Here is a 21530-nt window from a genome sequence, read left to right as displayed (position 1 = left end):
AGATAATGCAGCATTTACTTGGAGGAAAGGAACCACCCTAGTTTTTGCCCAACATCTTTGTTGTTTTTTTGTTTTATCCAATGTGCCTCATGTTTCTGTCGTTTTGTTCCTCGGGGCAGATTGCACGTGACTTCAATCCTAACTGGATGAGTGCCATCGAGATCCTGGACGACGACAACTTCTTGGGGGCAGAGAACGCCTTCAATCTGTTTGTCTGCCAGAAGGACAGGTGAGGGAAACATAAAATCTCATTGTGTATAAATGGTGAAGAGCATGAAGATTTTATGCACATGGCTTTCAACTTTTCCTGCAAACATTAAAGTCCCCTGAGCTGCACCTCGATAGCCAAACTGACAAAAAAAAACCTTCTAAATCACCTCCAATATTTATCTACTGAAATCAACGTGATGTCATTAGGAGGCTGCTCGGTCTACACCGAATCCCATGATGCATTTTTAGAGCAGCATCATCGATGCGAATGTACTTTAACGGCATTGTCCTTGCGTTTGTTTGGGGAATTATGATTCATCTCGCCGATGAGCTTTTTTGTGCTCGGCTGCGTTTCTCACTTCAGACATTATCCATTAGACGAGTGTTTATTTCAGGGAAAAGGAAGAAAGATGTGGTCTGAGAGTGAGTGTGCTACATTTATGCCACTGCTTATTATCCATTTAATACATCAGGCTGGACCACTCGATGCTTTTGACCTTTATTTTTGTACCACATCTCTTTCCCTCCACTTTTCCTCACCCCCTTTTTTTCCCCATCACCTCTCGATCACTTTTTGACCTTTTCCAGCGCTTCTTATATCTCTGCCTTCTTCTTGAGTAATTCATAACTCATGTCCTCAACATTTCTTACTTTGATCTTTTTCCTCTTTATTTTTACTCAATGTTTTGGTCTTCTTTTTCTCTTTGCTCTTGTCTTGACCCCTCTAAATCTCCTCTTTGTATTTCTCTCCCACCGTCCTCCCCCGCGGTCAGTGCTGCCACCACAGACGAGGAGCGGCAGCACCTGCAGGAGGTGGGGGCCTTCCACCTCGGGGAGTTTGTCAATGTCTTCTGCCACGGCTCGTTGGTGCTGCAGAACCTCGGCGAGAGCTCCACGCCCACCCAGGGCTCTGTCCTCTTCGGCACCGTTAACGGCATGATTGGTAGGTGCACAGACAATTTCACACTCGGCACACAAGCATCTATGCTTTAGAACCCCCTGCTGTATTAAATATAAACTTTTTCACAAACCACAAAAACATGTTACCATGCATCATTAGACCTCGAGTGTTCACATCAACCTTTGAAAGGAATATGTCAACATTTTGTGAATGCATTGATTTGCTTTGTTGTCAAACGTTAGGTGAGAAGATCGATAATTTAGCCGATAACACTCTCATGTCTAACTGAAGTGTAAAAATTTGAATTTGGGATTTTTTGTGATGTTACATTCTGGACTATCTCTTGGCTGGAAGCAATAACTTTAGTTTCTGTACACGTTAAACTAATGAGAGCTTTGGTAAACTTTAAATCTAAATTCTTCCAGGCACGGGTGTGTGATGTGTTACATGTGCGCCAAGGCCGTTCCAGTCAATGTTTCAAACCCACCAAAATCAGCATGGTCCGTTTCAGAAGCCTTGTAGAAACCACAAGCAGCCCACGTCGATTTTCAAAATAAAACACAAACTCTGTAAACCTCCGATCATAAAAACAATTTAACTATGTAGCATATTTACTCATGGTAGAAACACGTGGGTAAAATTATCAAATCTGAGCATGTTGACAAAGTCTGATGGGCAAAACACTCCTGGTGGGGTTTGAAGTCTCATGAAGAATGGACCAAAACAACACTGTGGCCGCAATCTGAGAGAGAGAGACATTCCCGGTGGTCTTTCCCATTTAGAGGTGCTGATTCTGTGAGAGCCAAACTATTCCTTTTTAAATTCTTGATTGTTACCCTTTCATTTTCACCAAATTTCTAGTTGTGTCCAACCACACAGACGTGCTCATCATTGTAGCTTTAAGTCAATAGGAACTGCTGTAGTTTCTCCATCACTCGCTCACCCCCTCACCCCACACCCATTTTTAACAACTGTAGGAAGGTGCAGACAGCGTGGAACAGCGAGAGTAATTAGCCGTTCACTGTTCATGGGAAGCTGTTAACAACTGCTCTTCAATCAACCAAGACTATTTTTTTTTAATTCTTGATTTTTACCATTTAAATTTTCTCCTAAAGGAAACAAAAAATTAAAGATTTTCCCACTTATCTCTTGCCCACTGTCCAGTCACAGCTGCAGTTTATTTTCTGAGGTTTTGTGGTTCCGCTGCGGCGTGGAGGAATATTTTATTTTTATTTTTTTTTTTTTTTTTTTTTTTTAAATGTCAGCAGCAGCATGTCTTTTCAGTAACACTGCCCCCGTGTTGCTCCGGATAATCCCCAGACATCTCTGTGGACAGTTTAACGTTTGCTAGAAAATAACAAAATATCATAAAAGAAATATCCCAGTGAACATTTTATCCAGTATTTATTTTATATTTGAAAGTGAAATCCACAGAAGAAACTTTCTGCAGCATGAGCAGTCATTTAGAGACTGCGACAGTGCACAGCAGGACAGCAGCTCCGCTGACTGCAGTAAGAAGTTCTCAGACCAATTAGGCAGTACACAAACGTTTGTCAAGATCACTCATTCAGAATGAATGTTTCCATTTGAGACAGAGAGAAGAGAGACGAATCATAGTTTTGCACCTCATTACTCTGATTTGAACCAGTAACTTTCAGTTTGACAATAATTGCGACACAGATGAGAAAACGCAAAGTGCACATCATTTAAACGCAGTACTAATTTACACCATGCGCTCCCACGGCATTACACCTCACCTCATCTCAACACCTTTTGTGATTTAAAAAAAAAAAGTCTCAGAGGAAAACTTTTACAGGAACTGAGAACCATTGTTCCTTCCAGTAAATTGTGCACAGCAGCACGTGAACCGTAAAGGTCTTGACTGTGTGATGAAGAAATAATACCACTGCCGGTGTTATCACACCACGAGCTGATGTGATATGTTGGATGTTTCTTGGAAGGAGTCACAGGCCACGTGATTATTCTTCCCAAAGAACAAATCAACAAGTGTACAAATGTTTTATCCACGCTTTATCCACACTCAATGTTTTAGAAAAGGCTGCTGGTGATATGCCATGATATGCATCTTTTGTTCAGGTAATTGATTCACCCTCAACATGCAGTAGGCCTGATGTCACAGTAAAAAAAAAAAAGAGAGAAGGAGTGTCACTATTTTGCAGCCTTTGCGTTGTGAGCCAGACTGAGATTCAGAGGGTGGGTACATGAAATGAACAAAGCCAGAACACAACAGAGTGTCCGAGTTAAGTCCTTGAATCCACCTGGATAGTCTCGGTTTCAGGGACGTTTCAGGCTGACTGTGGAGTGTTGATCAGCCAGATCCTGTCTGAATGTACCCTTACTGTCAGAGAACACAATCTGAATTAAAAGATTTTTTTTTTTTTTTTTTAAACCTTCCTGTGACGGTTTTCTGCTTTTCTCCATTTATATCACTTTTTAAACTGGATGTCTGGAAAATGTCTTTTTTGAGATTCTCTTATAATTTGGATATAGGTACTAAGTTCTTGAAAACCTCCAAAAAGAAAGAAGTGTGTCTGTCCACTACTGTTAGGAGAATATTAGAAGTCGGTGCAGAGGAAGAGGGAGGACATTTGTTGATTTGAGCAATAGTACAGTCTCCGTATTAATGTGATATTTTCATCAGCTGCTATTTTTAGTGTCTTCAGTGAAGCGGAAGCTTCAGTAGACGTTTGTGCATAATGACTAAAGCAGAATTAGAGGTTTCCATTCCTCTTTGGCACATTTTGCTTTGATCAATATCAAAGTCCACCTCATCCAAATAAGAAGCTTTTTTGAGGTATTTCGAGTGTTTTTCCTGCCATTTTCACCTCTTTTTTTTTTTATTCACAGATTATAAATGCACATAAAACAGGTGGATGGAAACACATTTAATGTAATAAGACTTTGCAGCCTTGACAGTTGCAACAAAAAAGGGTAATGATAGAAAAGCAAATATGTAAACATGGTGTTTTTATGTTGACACTCAAAAAAAAACTCAAGAATTCACATTAAACACAGGTGTAATATAAAACATCCGGCATTTGTGACGGGCACTTTTCATTATTTTCCGACATTTTATAGACAAAATAATTAAATCCATGAATCGAGGAAGCGGCAGCAGATTGATTAATAATGAAAATAATTGTTTATTGCAGCCTTTCTGTCCTCCAAACTGCTCCTGGCAGTTTGTCACAAAACTTCAACACCTTTATTTCATAGTCAGAGGGAACACAGTCATGTGCAAGAGACACCAGCTCTGCATGACAAGTTGTTGCAACCTTTTATTCACAAGTTTGCCTTTTTTTTTGTGTGTGTGTCAGTTTAAGTGTAGATTATTTCCCCAGAGCATGACAACAATACACACATCGTCACATAACTTGAATTTTTAGCATAGAGGAGGAAAGTCGTGTTCAAAGTGAAACATTTCAGAATGGTCTTGAATTATTGAAATCAGACTACATTACACCGAACATTGTCCCAGCGTACAAGCATGAAACTTACTTTAGGAGGATTTCAGTCACAAATTATGTTAATTTATTCATTGTGAAGCTTTTTGGAGTTCTTCACGAATCAAGTCTTGTTGATCAGAAAGTATTTACAATCACCTGCAGCTGAATATTTGCTAGTATTGTGTTGTTGACTGACGTGTTTTCGTGTCTGTGTGTTAGGGCTGGTGACGTCCCTGTCCGAGGGTTGGTACAGCCTCCTCCTGGATCTGCAGACTCGCCTCAACAAGGTCATCAAGAGCGTGGGCAAGATCGAACACAGCTTATATCCTTCTCACATTCAGACTGTCACAAGGACAGACACGACCTGCACTGACTGCTGTGGTTGTCTTCGGAGAGCAAAGTGACAAAGCGATAATAGTTGCTCTAATTGACTTGGAGCGGTCTTGACACCTAGACATGTCTAGCATGAAATGGTTTGTTTGCGACTCCCCTACCATCTGAAGACAAGATTCGAATACAGAGATGAAACAGAAACATAATCGGTAACAATTTTGATGATGGATTCGGTAATTTAATGCAGAAAGAGCCACTGGTTGGAGCTTCTCCGGTGTGAGCCGTCGCTTGTCTTTTAAAATGGTAGACTCAATAACTTTATGCTTTATTAGGACAATACATTTTAAGACATCACCTTGAGTTTTTTAAAATATTTTCTAGGCTAAATGGTTAATCAACTTATCAATAAATAATCAGAATAATTAGTAGTTGCAGCCTTATTTGTAGTCCAAACCAATCTACTAAAAAACTAGTGGTAGAGGTGGTGATGCTTTAGTTAATTTTTGTATAATTAAATTATTGTTCTATATTAAAAATATAGATTTATAAAATTCGATTTAGTGCCGTCTAGTGGTGTAGTCGCAGACTGCAACCAGATTGTCTCGTCTTCCTCTTCCTAACGTAAATGAGAAACTACTTTGGTCGCAAAACGCGTGAAAGGTCCTGTCTAGAGTCAGTGTTCAGTTTGTCCATTCTGAGCTACTGTAGAAATACTCGAGTTCAACATGGTGGACTCCATGAACGAGGACCGATGGCAACTGTAGATATAAAGTTCATTCTAAGGAGCAAAAACATGACAAATTATATTTTCAGGTGATTATACACTAATGAAAACTTGGTCATGCATATATCATCAGTTCTCAGTGAGTTACAAGAAGTAATACTGGATCCTGATCGACACCAGCTGCTTCTTCCTCTGAGCAGCGCTGTTTTTATTGGACTTCCTACACGGCATACTGAACATTTGTCGACTATGCCTGAAGCGAAATTTGTGATACTGTACCTAAAGTGTGAACCTCAGGCGAGGCAGCATCCTTGTATTGATTTTTCCTTGACTCCACCGCACCTGGAGGTCCTTCCACACAGAGCGAAAGACGGAGCAGGCCACGGGATTCATCGACGGGGATCTCATCGAGAGCTTCTTGGACCTCGGCAGAGCCAAGATGCAGGAGGTTGTCAGTACTCTACAGGTAGGAGCTCGTGTTCATCCACGCTTACGTAATACACGTTGAACCAGATTCTTTTTTTGTGTGTGTCCTGTATTCATAAATCAAAACCTCAGCTGTCAGTTATTTGAGAGTTGCTTCATGCTCTAAAAGGGGAGTAAGCACTGAGGCATTCAGCTTCCTGAACAACTCTCTCGCTTGTGGTGACCTGTAATGGACACACATTAATAATAGTGAGACATAAGCTTGTTATTAAAGCATGGACCTCTGCTCTGATAATGAGATTATTGTGCTCTCGTAGAAACATCTGGCGAAGAAGCAAATTAATACTCTGCTGCCAGTTGGGTATTTGGTTCGCAGCGATGTTGAACCTTCAGCGATCCTCTAAGCGGTATCATTATGCTCTTGTGCTGCGTGACTGAGAACTGGGAATAACTTTTTGACGGCAGAACAGGTGGCAAAATCACTTTTGGCAGAACAAATAAACATATTCTGCTTTGTGTGTGTCTCTCTTCACTGTCATGTTAAGAGAAAAATCACACTTTAAGCTCATAAACAAAAGGCTGTTCCCCGATCGCCTCTCAAGTCCAGTTGATGAAAACACTTCCAAAATATATGTGGACCGTTTCTTTGCCAGGAAACTGTTTGAAGCCAAGATCCTAATGAAGTTTGGAAATTGCTGCAGTTCAGCATCAGTTGCTCACTTGTGTGTGCATTGCATTAAAACAATGATTTGTAATCTTATTGGAGAATTGTGAGTATTTTCAAAACCAACAAATTTCACTCTTCGCTTGATTTGGTCAATAAAACACCAGAAAACATTTTCAGTTTTATTCATACAGCGCCAAATTATTGTCAAGTTATCTCAAGAAACTGTTCATGTAGACTGTCCTCTACATGAAACACAACATTTCCCAACAAGAGCAAGTGCTTGGCAACGGTGGCAAAGAAAAACTTCCTTTTAAGATGCACAAACCTGGAGCAGAACCCAGCTCATGGCTGAGAGGAGTGCATTAGTTTCATGGAGCCCAAGGAGACGCTGTCAAATGTCTCAAGAAGTCTGAAGGTTTTCAGTCGTCCAGGTCATCTTTCTTTGAGAAGGGTTAAATCTGGGGCGACTGGACTTGGTTGTAGAGCAAGATGAAGATGTGTCACCTCTCATCCAAAGAGGCTTCTTCACATTTTGTCCAATTTAAGAGCCCAAAATCCAAAGATATTCAGTTTACTTTTGAGACATTTTTTGACTTTTATGCATAAAAAATGCTTAAACAGAAGAAAAGAAATAAAAAAAAAAAACCGTTGGGGTACTTTTCTACATAGGTTTCTATGGTCATCCATATACACAGTTACAAAATGTATAATTAAACAGAAAAACAAATGTTGAACTGAAGAATTGCCATCTGTTTAAACCTGCTTGACTTAGCCAGCAACTTGTATCTTCAGATCTTCTCCATGTATAAAGAGCCAGATTTTAAAACAAGGGGGGTGAGCTCTTTGTTCCAGATCTTAAGAATTACTTTCATATTGGATCAACAAAGCCCTCCAGTGACCCATAAATCCAAGCTGGTAATCAGCCCAGTAGCAAGGAAGAACTTTGAACCAGCGTTCTGTCAAGTTATATATGCGTTTAGTGCAGAGTGGTGATGAGGAAGATGAAGATTGAGTGCAGTTTAACACGAGTGCTCGGGATTTTTGGTTCATAATATAAAGAAGAAAAGTGGCAGGAAAAAAAAGAAAAAGAAAACGCAGTCATTTAAAAAGACAATTGGGAGAAATGAGCACAGGCAAGATGAAAGATTCCCAGGAGCTTAAAATCATCTTTAACGACTGAATAAAAAGCCTCTGAAACTCGTGCCTCTCTCTGCGTACCTGTTTATTATTCCTTCTCTCATCTCCTGGCACTGATGGAGTTTGTCTCCGCAGTGAAGGCTCACCGTTTTTGTCTCGTTAAATTTCAGATCGATGACGGCAGCGGCATGAAGCGTGAGGCCACAGTGGACGAGGTCATTAAGATTGTCGAGGAGCTGACGAGGATCCACTAACCTCAACAGTCATCTGGACCCCCAGCTCAGCGAGCGGAGGGGTCCCGAGGAGGAACGATGGGCAAAACATTGTAGAAGCGAATCGGCTTTGCAGATTTGTAAATAGTTATAAATAAACAGTGTGTGCATGTTCGTCATTCAGACTTCAATGATTCGACGACCGTTGAGGCCCTGAAGGTTCTACATGATGAGTGTAACACTCTTCTTTTAGACAAGTCTCTGAGCGAAGCGCCCTGTTTGGACAAATAAAAAGACCAAAGTAAAGATATTGGTCTGAGTGTGTTTGGGTGTGTGTGCGCACGTGTGATTGCGTCCGTGTGGAATAATGTGTGGACTATAAATAGAACAAACCCCCCAGAGATTTTCATCAGCAGAAACATCCTCTGGGATCATTTGTGACAGTTTCAGGCAGGTTGAAGGTTTGCAGATACTCAAAACACCCGACAGGTTAAATCTGACCGATTTACACTTTTCAAGTTTGTTATTGAAAGTCTGGAAGTAAACACGCTGTACGAAAAATAAAATGAGGAAAATGATAGATTTATAGCTATTTTGTCTTTGTGATGTTTTCTTTGTTTATTCTAATAAACTTTGCTTTAGTACTGTTCACACTCGTGTCTCAGTTTGTCTCTATTCTCACCTTCATTATCCTGAAAATCAAACTCTACTGTTGGAAACTATTGTGATATTCCATTAATCTATGACATCTGCATTTCTAGCTTAAGCTTTGGTCCAGACTGCAATACAGTGGTCCCTCGTTTATCGTGGGGGATACGTTCTAAAAATAACCCGCAATAAACGAAATCCGCGAAGTAAGTTTTAGTTATTATACATGTTTTAAGGCCGTAAAACCCCTAACCACACACTTTTATACACCTTTTTACACGCATTTTGTACAGTACTCCCTTAGTTAATCAGGACACAGAACACAATGCGCGTTCATACTGTACAGTACGCTGTAAAAAAAAAAAAAAAAAAGCATGCAAAATTACACTAAAAAAATCAGCGAGTCCGCGAAAAGTGGACCGCGTTATAGTGAGGGACGACTGTATCGCAAGAGCTATTAATGAAATGCTGCTTTAAATACATATATTTTTGGGGCTCAGGGATAGATTCTTACTTTGGTCATCCTCACTTTTACTCTAGCACCAACAGCAGGTTTAAGTTTTCCAGTTATGCTGTTAAATATCTCAACATTGTTATGGATATAATAGATATTAATAATGCATATCCTCGTAACTTGGGTGATCCTATGACTTTTTGCTTAGCGCCATGATGAGGTTAACATTTCTGCTCTTTAAAGAAATGTCCCCGTGATTATTGGATTTATTTCTGTTTAGTGTATACATACGTGTTCATGATCCCGAAATCTCTGCTAAAATCCCATTAGCCTTGGCTGTACTGCGTGTTTAGTGCTAATTAGCAAATGAGCATGTAGGATGGCTGCAGACTTAGACTTGTTTTAGCATTTGCCTGAAAGCCTCCTCTTCCTCCCAGTGGTCCAAAACGCCTGTGGTGCAAACAGTAACACGGTGCTCTGAGCTCACAGTCCGAGCAGCCCAGCTTACAAACTGAGTTACTATTAACTAACAGCAGCTACAGTTAGCAATCAGTTTCACTCTACTGTCTCTCAGGGAACTCGGAGAGCTGATGTGGAGCAGCTGAAGGAGCTAAGATGGAAACCCAGAAAACATTTTCTCTATAAAATATGATCTTATTTCAGCAAAATCAGTGAAATAGTTGGTGGTGTGTGACAAAGCGTTACATACATTGCGGGTGATCGTACCTGGATCCACATTGTAGACAATGTCCCTAAATTTTATAGAACTTGTAAATATTTGCTGGTAGTCTTCTGAGCTCAGCTTTGGGGATTCTTATTTGCCATTTTCTTTTAACTGTGTGACATTTTATGAACCAAATCAAGGAATAATTATAAGCATAGTTTGATGAAAAACACTCTTCATTCAAGGCGAACTGTTTGCAATTCAGTCATTCTCTACTTTTATATACAACCACTTACAATACACTTCACAGTTGCCCTCCATAGTCACTGCTGTTGACCTCCATCATCAAATTAAAACATCTTTGGTCTGCATTACAGTTAATGCATCCTTGCTGGTTGGAGCCCACGCAGCTTTAATGAATGTTCGGCATGCAAACGTGAAACGGAAAGAGAAAAAAAAAAGAGAGAAAGGTCTCCATCTCTCTGTCAGTAGATCAGTTTGTGTGCATAATAAACAGGCAGCCTTCACATTCTTGTTTGTTTGAGACCTGCTGCTGAAAATGCTGAATATTACTGTGCATTCTTTTCTCAAGCTGCCTAATTAATTTCTGTTGTGTGCATATTTCTTTTTCATCTGCAGTAAACACTGTCAAATTGGAAGATACCAGCTCTTTTTCAGTCATCAAAGGTATCACAGACTGGGATACTGGCAGCCTGGCAGCGCAATTCTCTACACCTTTGCCTTTTTTTTTTTTAACCGAGGGTTTGAGGCGAACTGGACAGGAAGTGGCAGTGGACGTCCTCTGCCAGTTCTCCTGAGCTATTTCTGTCCTCCTGTCGCCATCCTGAGGCATACAGGCCTTTGTTTTGCTCTGGTGTCTCTTCACCCGATTCCCCAATTCACTCTAAATTGTTTGCATTCTCACCCTCCTTCCTCTCATTTACATTTCTTTTCTTATTTTAAATTTCAAAAACGGCTATATCCGGAGCGGGCATGCATTCTGTCCTGTAAAGATATTGTTCTTATAAAGACTGAAAGGAATAAATTGAATAAACAATAAATGTGACTTGACTGACAGAATAAATTAATGAAATTAGTTTATTTTCCCTTAAGTATTATAAAACTCTTCCTCTTTTCATTGATGTAGGATTCAATTTGAGCCATTCTATTAATGAAACCAATAAGCAAAATCATGCTACCGAGATTTATTATTATTATTATTATTATTATTATTATTATTAAGGATTTATGAGAACTAAATGCAGTAACTCCCTCGTGTCTATGCACGCTCTGCAGCGGTGCTTTAAGCAAGGGCACGTCAAAGAAACAGGATGCAGTGATGGGACTGTTTGCAACCACATTTAGAACAGCATTTATTCTTGATGTTGACGCAGCAAGATGTTAAAAAAAATTAAACACTTGTGCTTCCAGGCAAAAGTTGCTGAGAGATCTGATTCATCATTAAAAATAACAAGTTTGAGGTTTTTTTGCTCGATCTCGGTTTTTTACACATCAGGACTAAAGTTCCAGTGTCACAGGATTATATCTGTACGTTGCTCCCTAATTGATCTTTACATAATCAGACTTTAATGTTAGATAAAAACAAGATTTTATGCTTTCTGGTGAAGCCCCTAAAAGTGTGGTTTCAACTTTTAAACATTTCTCTATAGCATTAAATATTCATGACTAAATAAATCAAACTTAGAGTTCAAGAAAAAGTGCATCCCTGTGTATTATTTTGAGTTTTGAGCATCTTTCTTCATCAGAGGTGTGTTGCTGTGGTTCAATGCAGCGATTCTTAAAGTGTCCTTGGAAACTTTCCAGGGGCTCCGTGGAAAGTTTTCAGATTCAGCTTCAAAGTTCCATGAATAATATTAATATTAATAGAAGTCTAAAATAGTACATAGATTACTAATCTGAAAAGATGGTTGTCACGGCCCTGGGCCTGAAGACTGAAGTGTGTTGTGCTGACCTGCCTTGGTTTCTTTTAGGTCTCTCTGGCAGTTTGGCCTCATTGATTAATCGTCGTCACCTGTTTGCAGCCTTTATAACCTGGATGATTTCAACATGGCTACCTCTCTTGCCTTTTGCTATCCCATTTTGCATGGCCGTGATTTGGTCGTAGGCCCTCCCAACACAATAGACTGTTTGTTTTTTTGTTTTTAAGATTATTTTTTTGGCCTTTTCAAGCTTTTATTTCTGATAGAGACAGCTGAAGAGTGACCGGAATGTGGGGACGCCACCTGAATTAACAGTGTTTTGAGACAGTGTTTAATTAGTCATTAGTCCATCTTTTAGTGAAAATTTTCCTTTGGTTGTCTCCAATTAAAATCATGCTGGTAGCAAGTTCTTGTGTTGTTGAGGTGACAAAATCGAAAATGTCAAGTTGGGACGGAGAGTCAGTTTAATTTTACACTTTTAATTTTATTGATTATGTTTGACAAATTGACAAGAAGACTGTGGACGTATGACATCCTTTTATCTCATGTTTCTAGAGCAATTTACGGACACGTAATGAATTGTTAAAATGTCATATTTGTTAAAGGGAGTTTAGTTCAATTCAAACTGTTAATGTGTTTTTTGTTTTTTTTAAATGTTTTGTCAGCGCTACAGAAACGCTGGGTAACTGTTAAGTATGATAAAGTTGTCTGACATTGACTGTTACGGTTAGGATGAGGGAAAAACTCCCTTAAAATTCAACAAACAAAGGAAGGGTGTGTAAATTAAAATAAAATCAAAAGCAAGCGACGTTTCGACCTGTTTAGGACTTTTTCACACACCTCTCACACCAAAAAACTCCCCGTTCTATCCCTCTAGGTAAGCCGGAGCTGGTTGTGTATCAATTACTGACGGTGGCTGATCAGGTTCATTATCAGCTAACCGTATTCAGTTTCTAATGGCAGCATGCAGTAAATAGTTGATCCTTGTGTGTGTTTTCATCTTTGTGGTGCAAAGTTTGTTACAGTCTAAGATGGATGGCATTAGAGCATCTGTGACACAGAGTGATACATGCGGTTAAAAGTCCGAGATCAGCGCTGATAGAACAACTCCTGCCTAATCAAACTTGCTCAGAACTAACTGTTGTATAAATACCAACATCCTGTCTAATAGACTTTTTTTTTCACAGCAGCCATTTTGACATGAAGCAGTAGGGTCAACGCAGGTGTTCCCCAACTATACTAATTAAGGTTCCCTTCCATTTAGTGCAGCAGAGACTTTCCAGTGAGTCAGCATGCAGCCCAGCAGCACCCTGACTCTGTTTGACCTGAATGGAACTGAGCCTTAATTAGCATCATGAGTCATATCTGTGTTTATCCTATTAATGTCAAAATAGCTGCTGTCTGGTCTGTTAGTGGAACCAGTGATACAGTGATGGCGCTGATCCTAACATTCAGAAGTTTCCTTGGGATGGGCTCCAGCCCACCGTGACCCTGATGAGGATTTCCACATTCAAACATATGATGGTTTGTGCTAATAGATTCACAGGAGTCACTTTGGCTTGACATAGCAGAATAAACAGGTGGAACTATTCACATTATTGAAGGCTGAGTGGGTCCTGGAAATGGCAATTAAATTGATTGAGTGTTATTATTTACACTTGTGATTCCTGTGCTTTGACATGTTAAATTGTGTAAAAAACACAGAGGATTAACGTTCTGTCAAACAGGATCACCTTCAGACTCAGGAAATATTGATTTTAAAATGAGTTTTTTCTAAATCAATTTGTCCTTTAACGATTCTTAGTCTTCTGCGAGCGGTTCCCAGTTGTCTCTTGTCAGATGAATACAATACAGAATGTTGCCATGTAAAAGACCTGCATGTGAACTCAAAGTATATGACACCATGTACAGTACATCCAACAAAAAACATGCATGTGGTGCGAGGAGTGTAACTTATTAGCCGTTTCCACCTACACACACACTGTGTATAACCCACAGCTGGACACAAGTTCAGGTCTTTTTCTCTGGCTGCTCAGGAAACTTGGCAAATCATTAAGTGAAGAAGCGGTCAAATCGAAGAAGGTGGGGTTTATTCGGGCTGGATACACCATGAAACAAATCAAAACACCTCCTAAAATAACTCCTGCAAGGCACCAAACATCACAAGGGCGATATCTTCCCATGTAGCAGGCTCTCAGGCTGGATTTCACTTTAAAAGGGGGAAAAGGAAGGTCACCCATGTCGAACCAGCACTGGGAGATGTCCGGTAAAACCACTGCCTCGTGATGATTGGACAAAGCAGCTTCACTGGGGCAGCTGGGAGGATGAAGCAAATCATTTCACTTCAGATTGTTTGACGCTCGGTTATCTTCTGAGTCTAAACAGGTGTCAGGGAGTCATGCTAGCCTTGGAAGGTTTTCACTGAGAGGTTTTTTTTTTGCACCTCAATCTGGTGTGGCTTCCAGCTACACCTCACATCTTTTAATCTCACTGAGCTGAAGCCAGAGGGCCTTCTTGGCCGTTCCCAGCTCCAGAAATGACTTTGATGTTGGGACCCTAAAGCTCCCAAAGTAGGTTTAATATTTTGAATAAATGTCTATTGCATCCAACTCCGGCTAAATCAGTTAAATTGTGTTTATGTTCAGTGTTAATCAGACACTTTGCTGTATTGTTTTCATTAATCATTAATATTCATTAATCTCTGTCTGGATTGAGGCAACATTGTCTACAGAAACATTTAAAGAGTCTAATGTTACTGAAACTTTTCCAGTTAAATGGACAGTGCTCAGCAGGCTTCAAATCAAGTCAAATCAAATCAAGTTTATTTGTATAGCCCTTTACAATAGCTGAATGGTACCCTAAGTGCTTTACAACAAAGCCATAAAACAGTACATAACAGATACATAACAAATAAATACAATTAAAAGTGCTGTAGTGTGCAGCGCTGCAGGGTATTAAAAGCCTTCCAGAAAAACATAGAAAGGAGGAGACAAAATGAGTACACTAAGAAAACAGTACTGCCCTAGTCAGAATTGAATGTCAATCTAAAAAAGTGGGTCTTAAGCTTCGATTTAAAAAGGCTGAGATCAGTAGTGGTGCAAATGTCAGGGGGCAGTTTATTCCACAGTCTGGGAGCAGTGACAGCAAAAGAAAGATCGCCCCACTGTTTAAATCTCAACCTAGAGACCTCTAACAGAACTGACCCGAAGAGCGCAGAGCTCTGCAACAATTACGAAAGTTAAAATCTCTGACAAGTAGAGGGGGCCGAGCCATTAATGGCGTTAAAAACAAACAACAGAAGTTTAAAATAAATTCTAAAACGGACTGGAAGCCAGTGGAGTGACGTAGAGGGCATTGCAGTAGTCCAGTCTGGAACTGATAAACGTGTGGATTGTCCTCTCGAGATCCTGCCGACTGAGCTTGTGCTGACAACAGAGCTAATCTGTTTGTCAAATCTGAGCCTGTTATTAAATGTTACCCCAAGATTTTTTAAAATGTGATTAAAAAAGAGGGGCCAGAGTGTCAGCGTTTGTGGTGAAAACATCTGACATAGATGGTAAACCAAACAAAATGCATTCAGTTTTGCTGTCATTTGCTTTATATCTGCAGTGCAGTCCAGCAGCTTAGTAAGTGCAGCGTTTTCATTTGGTCTCATGGGCAATTATATCTGCAAATCATCGGCATAAACGTGAAAGGACAGGTTGTGTTTCTTTATAATTGATCCCAGAGGTAGCATATACAATGAAAACAGAATAGGGCCGAGAATAGATCCCTGTGGCACCCCACAGGGCAGGGATGCACTCGAGGAGCAGTGGTTACCAATCACGACAGAGAAACTCCTGTTTGCCAGGTATGACCTAAACCACTGGAGAGTGGTGCCACAGATGCCAACATGCTGCCCTAGGCGAGATACAAGGACTGCATGGTCGACTGTGTCAACGGCCGCTGTGAGGTCCAGCAGCACCAGCACAGCAGGATTCCCAGCATCCACAGACAAGGCAATATCATTGTGCACCTTTAACAGTGCTGACTCTGTGCTATGTTGGGATCTAATGTCGGGCTTGACACACCTCAGTGATTTCCAACCTTTCCAGGAGGATTAAAGGATAACTCTACCTTTGACCTTTTGTCAACGAACTGTTCTAGCCTGCCACAAATGGGGTTTACACAGGGTCACTGTAGGGACAGTGTTGAATCTTAGATCGTTATGGGGACTCTGACATCTTCTCCTTGAGATAAATAGCAGAGGTATGTTTGGGTTCAGGACAGCAGCCACCATTCTGATCATTACAGTGGTAACCGAGGTCAGAGGATAGGACTTTCTCACTCGAAACAACAGGTAGGTACATAATGTGAAAGCCTCTACAAGTCAAGTAACAATGTCGGACTATATAAGACAATATAAGGTCCTCCATAGGATTCATAATTCCAAAGCCAAATTGGCAGAAATATAGCCAGCAGATGTGTTGCCATGTGTTTTATTTTTGTCCAAAATTTCAAACTTTTTGGGGCATCGTTTTTAAATTCTAAAAATGGTTCTACAGCAATCTGCCTGTATTTCCACTTTTTGGGTTCCTGACCCCAAGCGTGCATGCGAAGAAATCACATTACTGCATTTTCTGCCCTCCTGGTACAAAATGACTATTTTGCTGTTGTTGAAATCGTTTAGCCCTCTATCAGCACCTCCCTTGTTGGAGGACATGATGTGTTTTTTCTCAAACTTGAGAAAATCAAGTTGACCCTTAGAGGTTCGAATATGAAATTTATTGTGGCAACTCAAATCTCAAAAAGCTAAAAAGACTTTCCCAAGTGTTTCATTATCTACTTTATTATACTATTTTAATCTGTTAATTTATTAATTACTTTCTCCCCGTTCAACCCTTGTCATTGTGTTGTGTCTTGTCCCTCTGTTTTGGCAAGGATAAAAGGGTGATGGTGTTTCTGCTCACGTAACTGTGCAAAAATAAAATATACTAAAAATATACTATCATGTCAATGTAACATGAAATACAGTAGCTGTGGCACTGTATTCCGAGGGCATTTAGGCGAGCCAGAGACGACAGCTTCTTCAGATTTGAGGCGGCATCATGTGATGACAAGCGTATTGATAAATCCTCCATTCTCCTTGGACAAGCTTCAATAAACCTTTCAGCATAAGAGATCTTGGACTCCTGCGCACTAACTGAAGTGACTATTGATGAATAGAATTTTCTACAAAACTGTGAAAAGACCAAACCATGTTAGTCTGTCTCACAATGCTTTCTATTATTTTCCCACCCCGTCCGTGGCACCCGGTCCCAAATTAATTTCTTTGTACTGGAGATGCAAATCATTATAATAATAACAAAATAATAATGATGACAATTACTTTACTGTTGCCTTGGGGAACATAGTTTTTTCCACCCACACAGGTCTACACATGCAATTAATGTGGAGAGATGTCAGAGTGATGGATCCCTGAGCAGTTAGGGGTTAGGTGTCTTGCTCAAGGGCACCTCAGTAGCGCCTCTGGGGTTGCTGAAGTGCCTCTCCAGCTACCAGTCCACTTCTTTATTGACTGGGCCACACAGGACTTAAACTGGCCATCCTCCGGGTGCCAAGCAATTAAAGCCAACATAATATTATCAAACATAAGATAAAGCATGTAACTTGAAACAAAATAACTGCACTAAAAAACAAATAAAGCCTCAGAGTTTGCTCAGAAGTACAGAGACTGTATTCATGGTAATGCAGCAACATGAGCTCTATGAGACAGAGGAATCAGGCTTTGGCTACTCAATACTGATTAAAGCAACACTGCATAAGATTGTTATTTTTGTGATTGAACTCAGAGTCCAAATATGAACAGCTGCACACGTGTTTTTGTTATGATTACATTACTCATGATCAAATTGATCATAAGTATGATTACTTATAATTTCACCTCTGTTATTATGTCCATAGAGGCTGCTGAGCCCAGTTACATTGTCCATGTGCCCAGCTTCGGTTCTGGCTCTGCTCCCTGTCAGCGATCCCCCACTCCACGGGCCTGGAAACCTCTTTTTCCCAGTAGTCCAAAACATCTATGGTACAAATACTAACACTCCATCGGTGGCTTAAGTTTACAGTCATGGCAGTCTGAGCTAACAGTAGCTAACAGCATTAACAAATACATCATGACAAACTAGAGAAAAAGAGATGAGTAAGAATAAAGAAGACTGTTTACATTTCTTATTTCTTGTTGTCCTATTAATTGATCCCCCCCCCTCAGCTTTATCTGAGACCTCCGCAGACTTGAAATCACTGCACTATATCAAGTCCTGTAGGCCCCAAAAAAAGCTATTTCAATTCACACTTCATCTGAAAACGAGCCATTCAGAGGTCGACCACTCCACAAGTGTGTTTGAGTGTTTCACTGGACCTAATTCAAAAAAAGCCTCAGCTTTTTGTCATCGATTCAAGTGAGCGAAACTCCACATTGTCCCTGGATGAACTCCGTATTTTCCCCCGAGGACAGAAGTGGACTATTTTATGGAGTCTAAACAGCATGGTTAATGCATTCGGCCCTGGCAGGGGGCCCCCACTTTCTGGCACATAATTTGTTACTGCCATTCCCCGTCCTGCAGCAGCTGAAAGGGAAGTCTGCTGTACCCTTCTGCAAGTCTATGAGCCAGCTGAAGTAAATCTGGTCCTGGTTCTTTTTTCTTTTGTTTTTCCAGCTTTAAAGTTTTCTACATTCTCTCTAGTTTTGGTGTAGTTTGCAGCTCTTATGAAATGGATTCCTTCCACTTCTGGCTGAGTGTTGAAATATTAAATTAATTATTCACTCTGCAGATGACAAAAATATCTGCAGTAATATGTTTAGACTTTAACACAACTACTGTGGAATCAAATTACAAGAAGATTGCAGGGTTGCTTTTCTTAAATAGTGTCTCTACTGCCTCACCAATCCCACAATTTTCCATAATAACACAGGAGGAGGAAGATGTGAGTGCTGAAACAGTGATGTGGAGATTTCAGGGTTGACTCAAAGGCATAAAACACACGATGGTGCAATAAAAAAAAAGGAAGCTGAAGGCTCCTCTGTGTGCTCGTGATAAGGAGAGCAGCCATCTCTCTATACATTCATGACCAAAACTTACTCCATGAAATCATTGAAGATAAAATTTGATGGAAAACTGTTCATGAAATCACTAACACACACTCGCTAGAATCATTCCTACCCAGTTGTGTTAATAATGTAGTGCCTCTAATCACATTAGCCCAACGTAAAACGGGATTGGTTTTGATGCTCGGGCATACTGCATGAAATATTCAAATCGAGATGCCCTACATTAGTGATTTTTTTTTTTAAAGCACACTGGAGGCGAGTGTCTGGAAACAGCCATTCTCTGATAGCCATGTTGAGATAGTAATCTGGTTGTCCAAACATATAATTATGCTGCAGAGAGAGAACCTAGACATTTTCTGGCATTTTGTAATTACAATATGAAGATAGAAGTGCTCTTGCTCACAACAAAAAGACCTTTTAGGTTTAGGATGAAGCATGTTTTTGTCTGTGGTGTTTGGTTTGAAATCATTGTAATGGTCAAAAATTGCCCTCTAAATTAAATTATGTCCGCTGAAATTTAGAAACAAAACTATAAGTGTCTGCAGCCATGCTAGTGGCTCTGTGAGGCTGTGCTTGCGCTTGTTTAGAAGGGTTAAATCTGGAGCAGCTGGGCTTGGTTGTAGATCCGCAAAGACGTTTCACCTCATATCCAAGAGGCTTCTCAGTTCTGATTGACCTGCGAGGAGACACACCTATTTAGCCTAGATCATTAGTGCTCCTTGTGGTTGTGATGAGTGTTGTCTGGGTCATTGAAGTCTCCCGAGGTGTGGTATGAACGGTTGTTGTCATCACCAGAGCTCCTGTGTGGAAGTGTGAATTCAACAATCCCACCTAAATATGTTGGTATCCCCACCAGACAGCCAGAAGGGAAGGAGCCTCTTGGATGAGAGGTGAAACGTCTTCACGGGTCTACAACCAAAGTCCAGCTGCTCCTGATTAAACCCTTCACATCACCATGCTCACATTGGTTAATTAGCTAAGTACAGCCATGTACCCTTTTTTGTTTGTATTGAATATATCTACTGTAACACTACTGTAACCTTTGAAATGGGAACATTTCATTTGAACAGACAGACGAATGTGGGATTCTTTTTGCTTTTATTTGATAGGACAGTTGACAATGGCAGCAAAGGACTCAGCCTTTCGTACATGTTTACAAGCTGAACATTTATTTTGTAGATTACATAATTTTTCTTTTTTTTGTGAGAAAAACCTTTTTCATAGCAGTCATCTGGACATGAAAAAGTAGGGTGAACACAGGTGTTACCAATGATACTAATTAAGGTTCTATTCAGGTCAAACAGAGTCAGGGTGCTGCTTTTAGTACATGGAAAGGCTCTGTTTCTATAAATGGAAAGGGACCTGCATTGACCCAAGTTATGACGAAATGGCTGCTGTGAAAAAGGTCTGTTGGCATTGTTTAATTAATGGTAACTACTTGTACTTGCTGTTCTTAATTTAGAACAACATAACATGGTACGCTTCGCTTGTAATCTCAGTGACGGTTAAGACTGCGGAGTTTAAAACATTGTTCATTTGTCCTACAGTTGAAGAGGACAATGACCAAGTTAGATTGAGGAAGTTGTCCCTGCTTTACATGTTGTGAATTCCCTGCTTTGAGGAGTCTGCGTCATGCGTAGTTATTTAGTCGAGGCACTCTTCGCCGATCGGCAGTGCTCTTTCTTTTGTACAACAGTGTGCGTCGGTGATGATGTAAGTTATGTGACGAGCAAATGTTTATATTTCACATGTGACGAGAGTTATTAATATTGCCAGGTTGATAAGCTCGGTTCGCTTTGTTAGCTTATTTCATTCTGTCACTGTTTATTTAGACTTTTAGCTGCTACTGATGCTAGCGTGATAAATTGACCGGGGCTGTCTCAGTTTCGTTTGGTCACGTGACCTGCCTGTTGCGTTCAATGATCATACACTAAAACCTACTGGTGATTTTCAGTATGACACGTCATTCATGTCTATTGCCATTTACGTTATTCTACCATTAATGCCACTGTAGGTAATTATTATTAATACTGTTTATTGTTGTTGTCTTTGCAGACATTACAAACCACACACACACACATACACATACCGATACAACTGCTACAGTGCAAGAAGTTAATAAAGCCAACAAAGAGAGAAGTTGCTGCGTCTTCTCTGACCAGAGGATTAGGCCAGTATATGCACAGCCAGCGTATCATCACCAAAGCTGTTCCCTTACAAGTGGTCCTTCGAGCCGGATCCTGTGTATAACTGCGCCATGGCAACTTCTGGCAACCAGGCAGAGGATCAACATCCACTTGTACTTGTGCACAGCCAGCGTATCATCACCGAAGCTGTTCCCTTACATTACATACAGTCAGAAAGTCATTTAATTCAGTAACAGTCAAGTTCATAGTTCATGCATAAAGAGTAACCGACCTTACACTACCTCTGAACGACAAAACTGATGATCTCAGACATTAAGAAGGCAAGAAACCCTGCTAATTAACTCTTGACAAGGCACACCTGTTAATTGAAAGCCAGGCGACGACCTCATTAAACTGACTGAGGAAACCAATGTGCAAAGCTGTCATCAAAGCAAAAGGTGGCTGCTTTGAAGAATCTAAAAATACAAAATGTTGATTTATTTCCACTTTTTTTACTCAGATTTCTTGAGG

General features: G+C 40.3%; 1 protein-coding gene across 1 annotated transcript in view; it reads left to right on the top strand.

Annotated features, from left to right (window-relative positions):
• Positions 1-8730, top strand: part of ddb1 (damage-specific DNA binding protein 1) — a 45035-nt gene extending 36305 nt beyond the window's left edge. The window contains exons 23-27 of the mRNA XM_019275853.2: positions 120-229; positions 984-1153; positions 4798-4900; positions 5978-6101; positions 8036-8730. Coding sequence (XP_019131398.2) covers positions 120-229; positions 984-1153; positions 4798-4900; positions 5978-6101; positions 8036-8119 — 591 coding nt within the window. The 3' untranslated portion in view covers positions 8120-8730. The remainder of the gene's footprint in view (positions 1-119; positions 230-983; positions 1154-4797; positions 4901-5977; positions 6102-8035) is intronic.
• The last annotated feature ends 12800 nt before the right edge of the window (positions 8731-21530 follow it).

Source organism: Larimichthys crocea, chromosome VIII (assembly GCF_000972845.2).
Source record: "Larimichthys crocea isolate SSNF chromosome VIII, L_crocea_2.0, whole genome shotgun sequence".
Taxonomy (NCBI): domain Eukaryota; kingdom Metazoa; phylum Chordata; class Actinopteri; family Sciaenidae; genus Larimichthys; species Larimichthys crocea.
The sequence above is the reverse complement of the archived record's forward strand: the minus strand, read 5'-3'. Positions and strand labels throughout refer to the sequence as shown.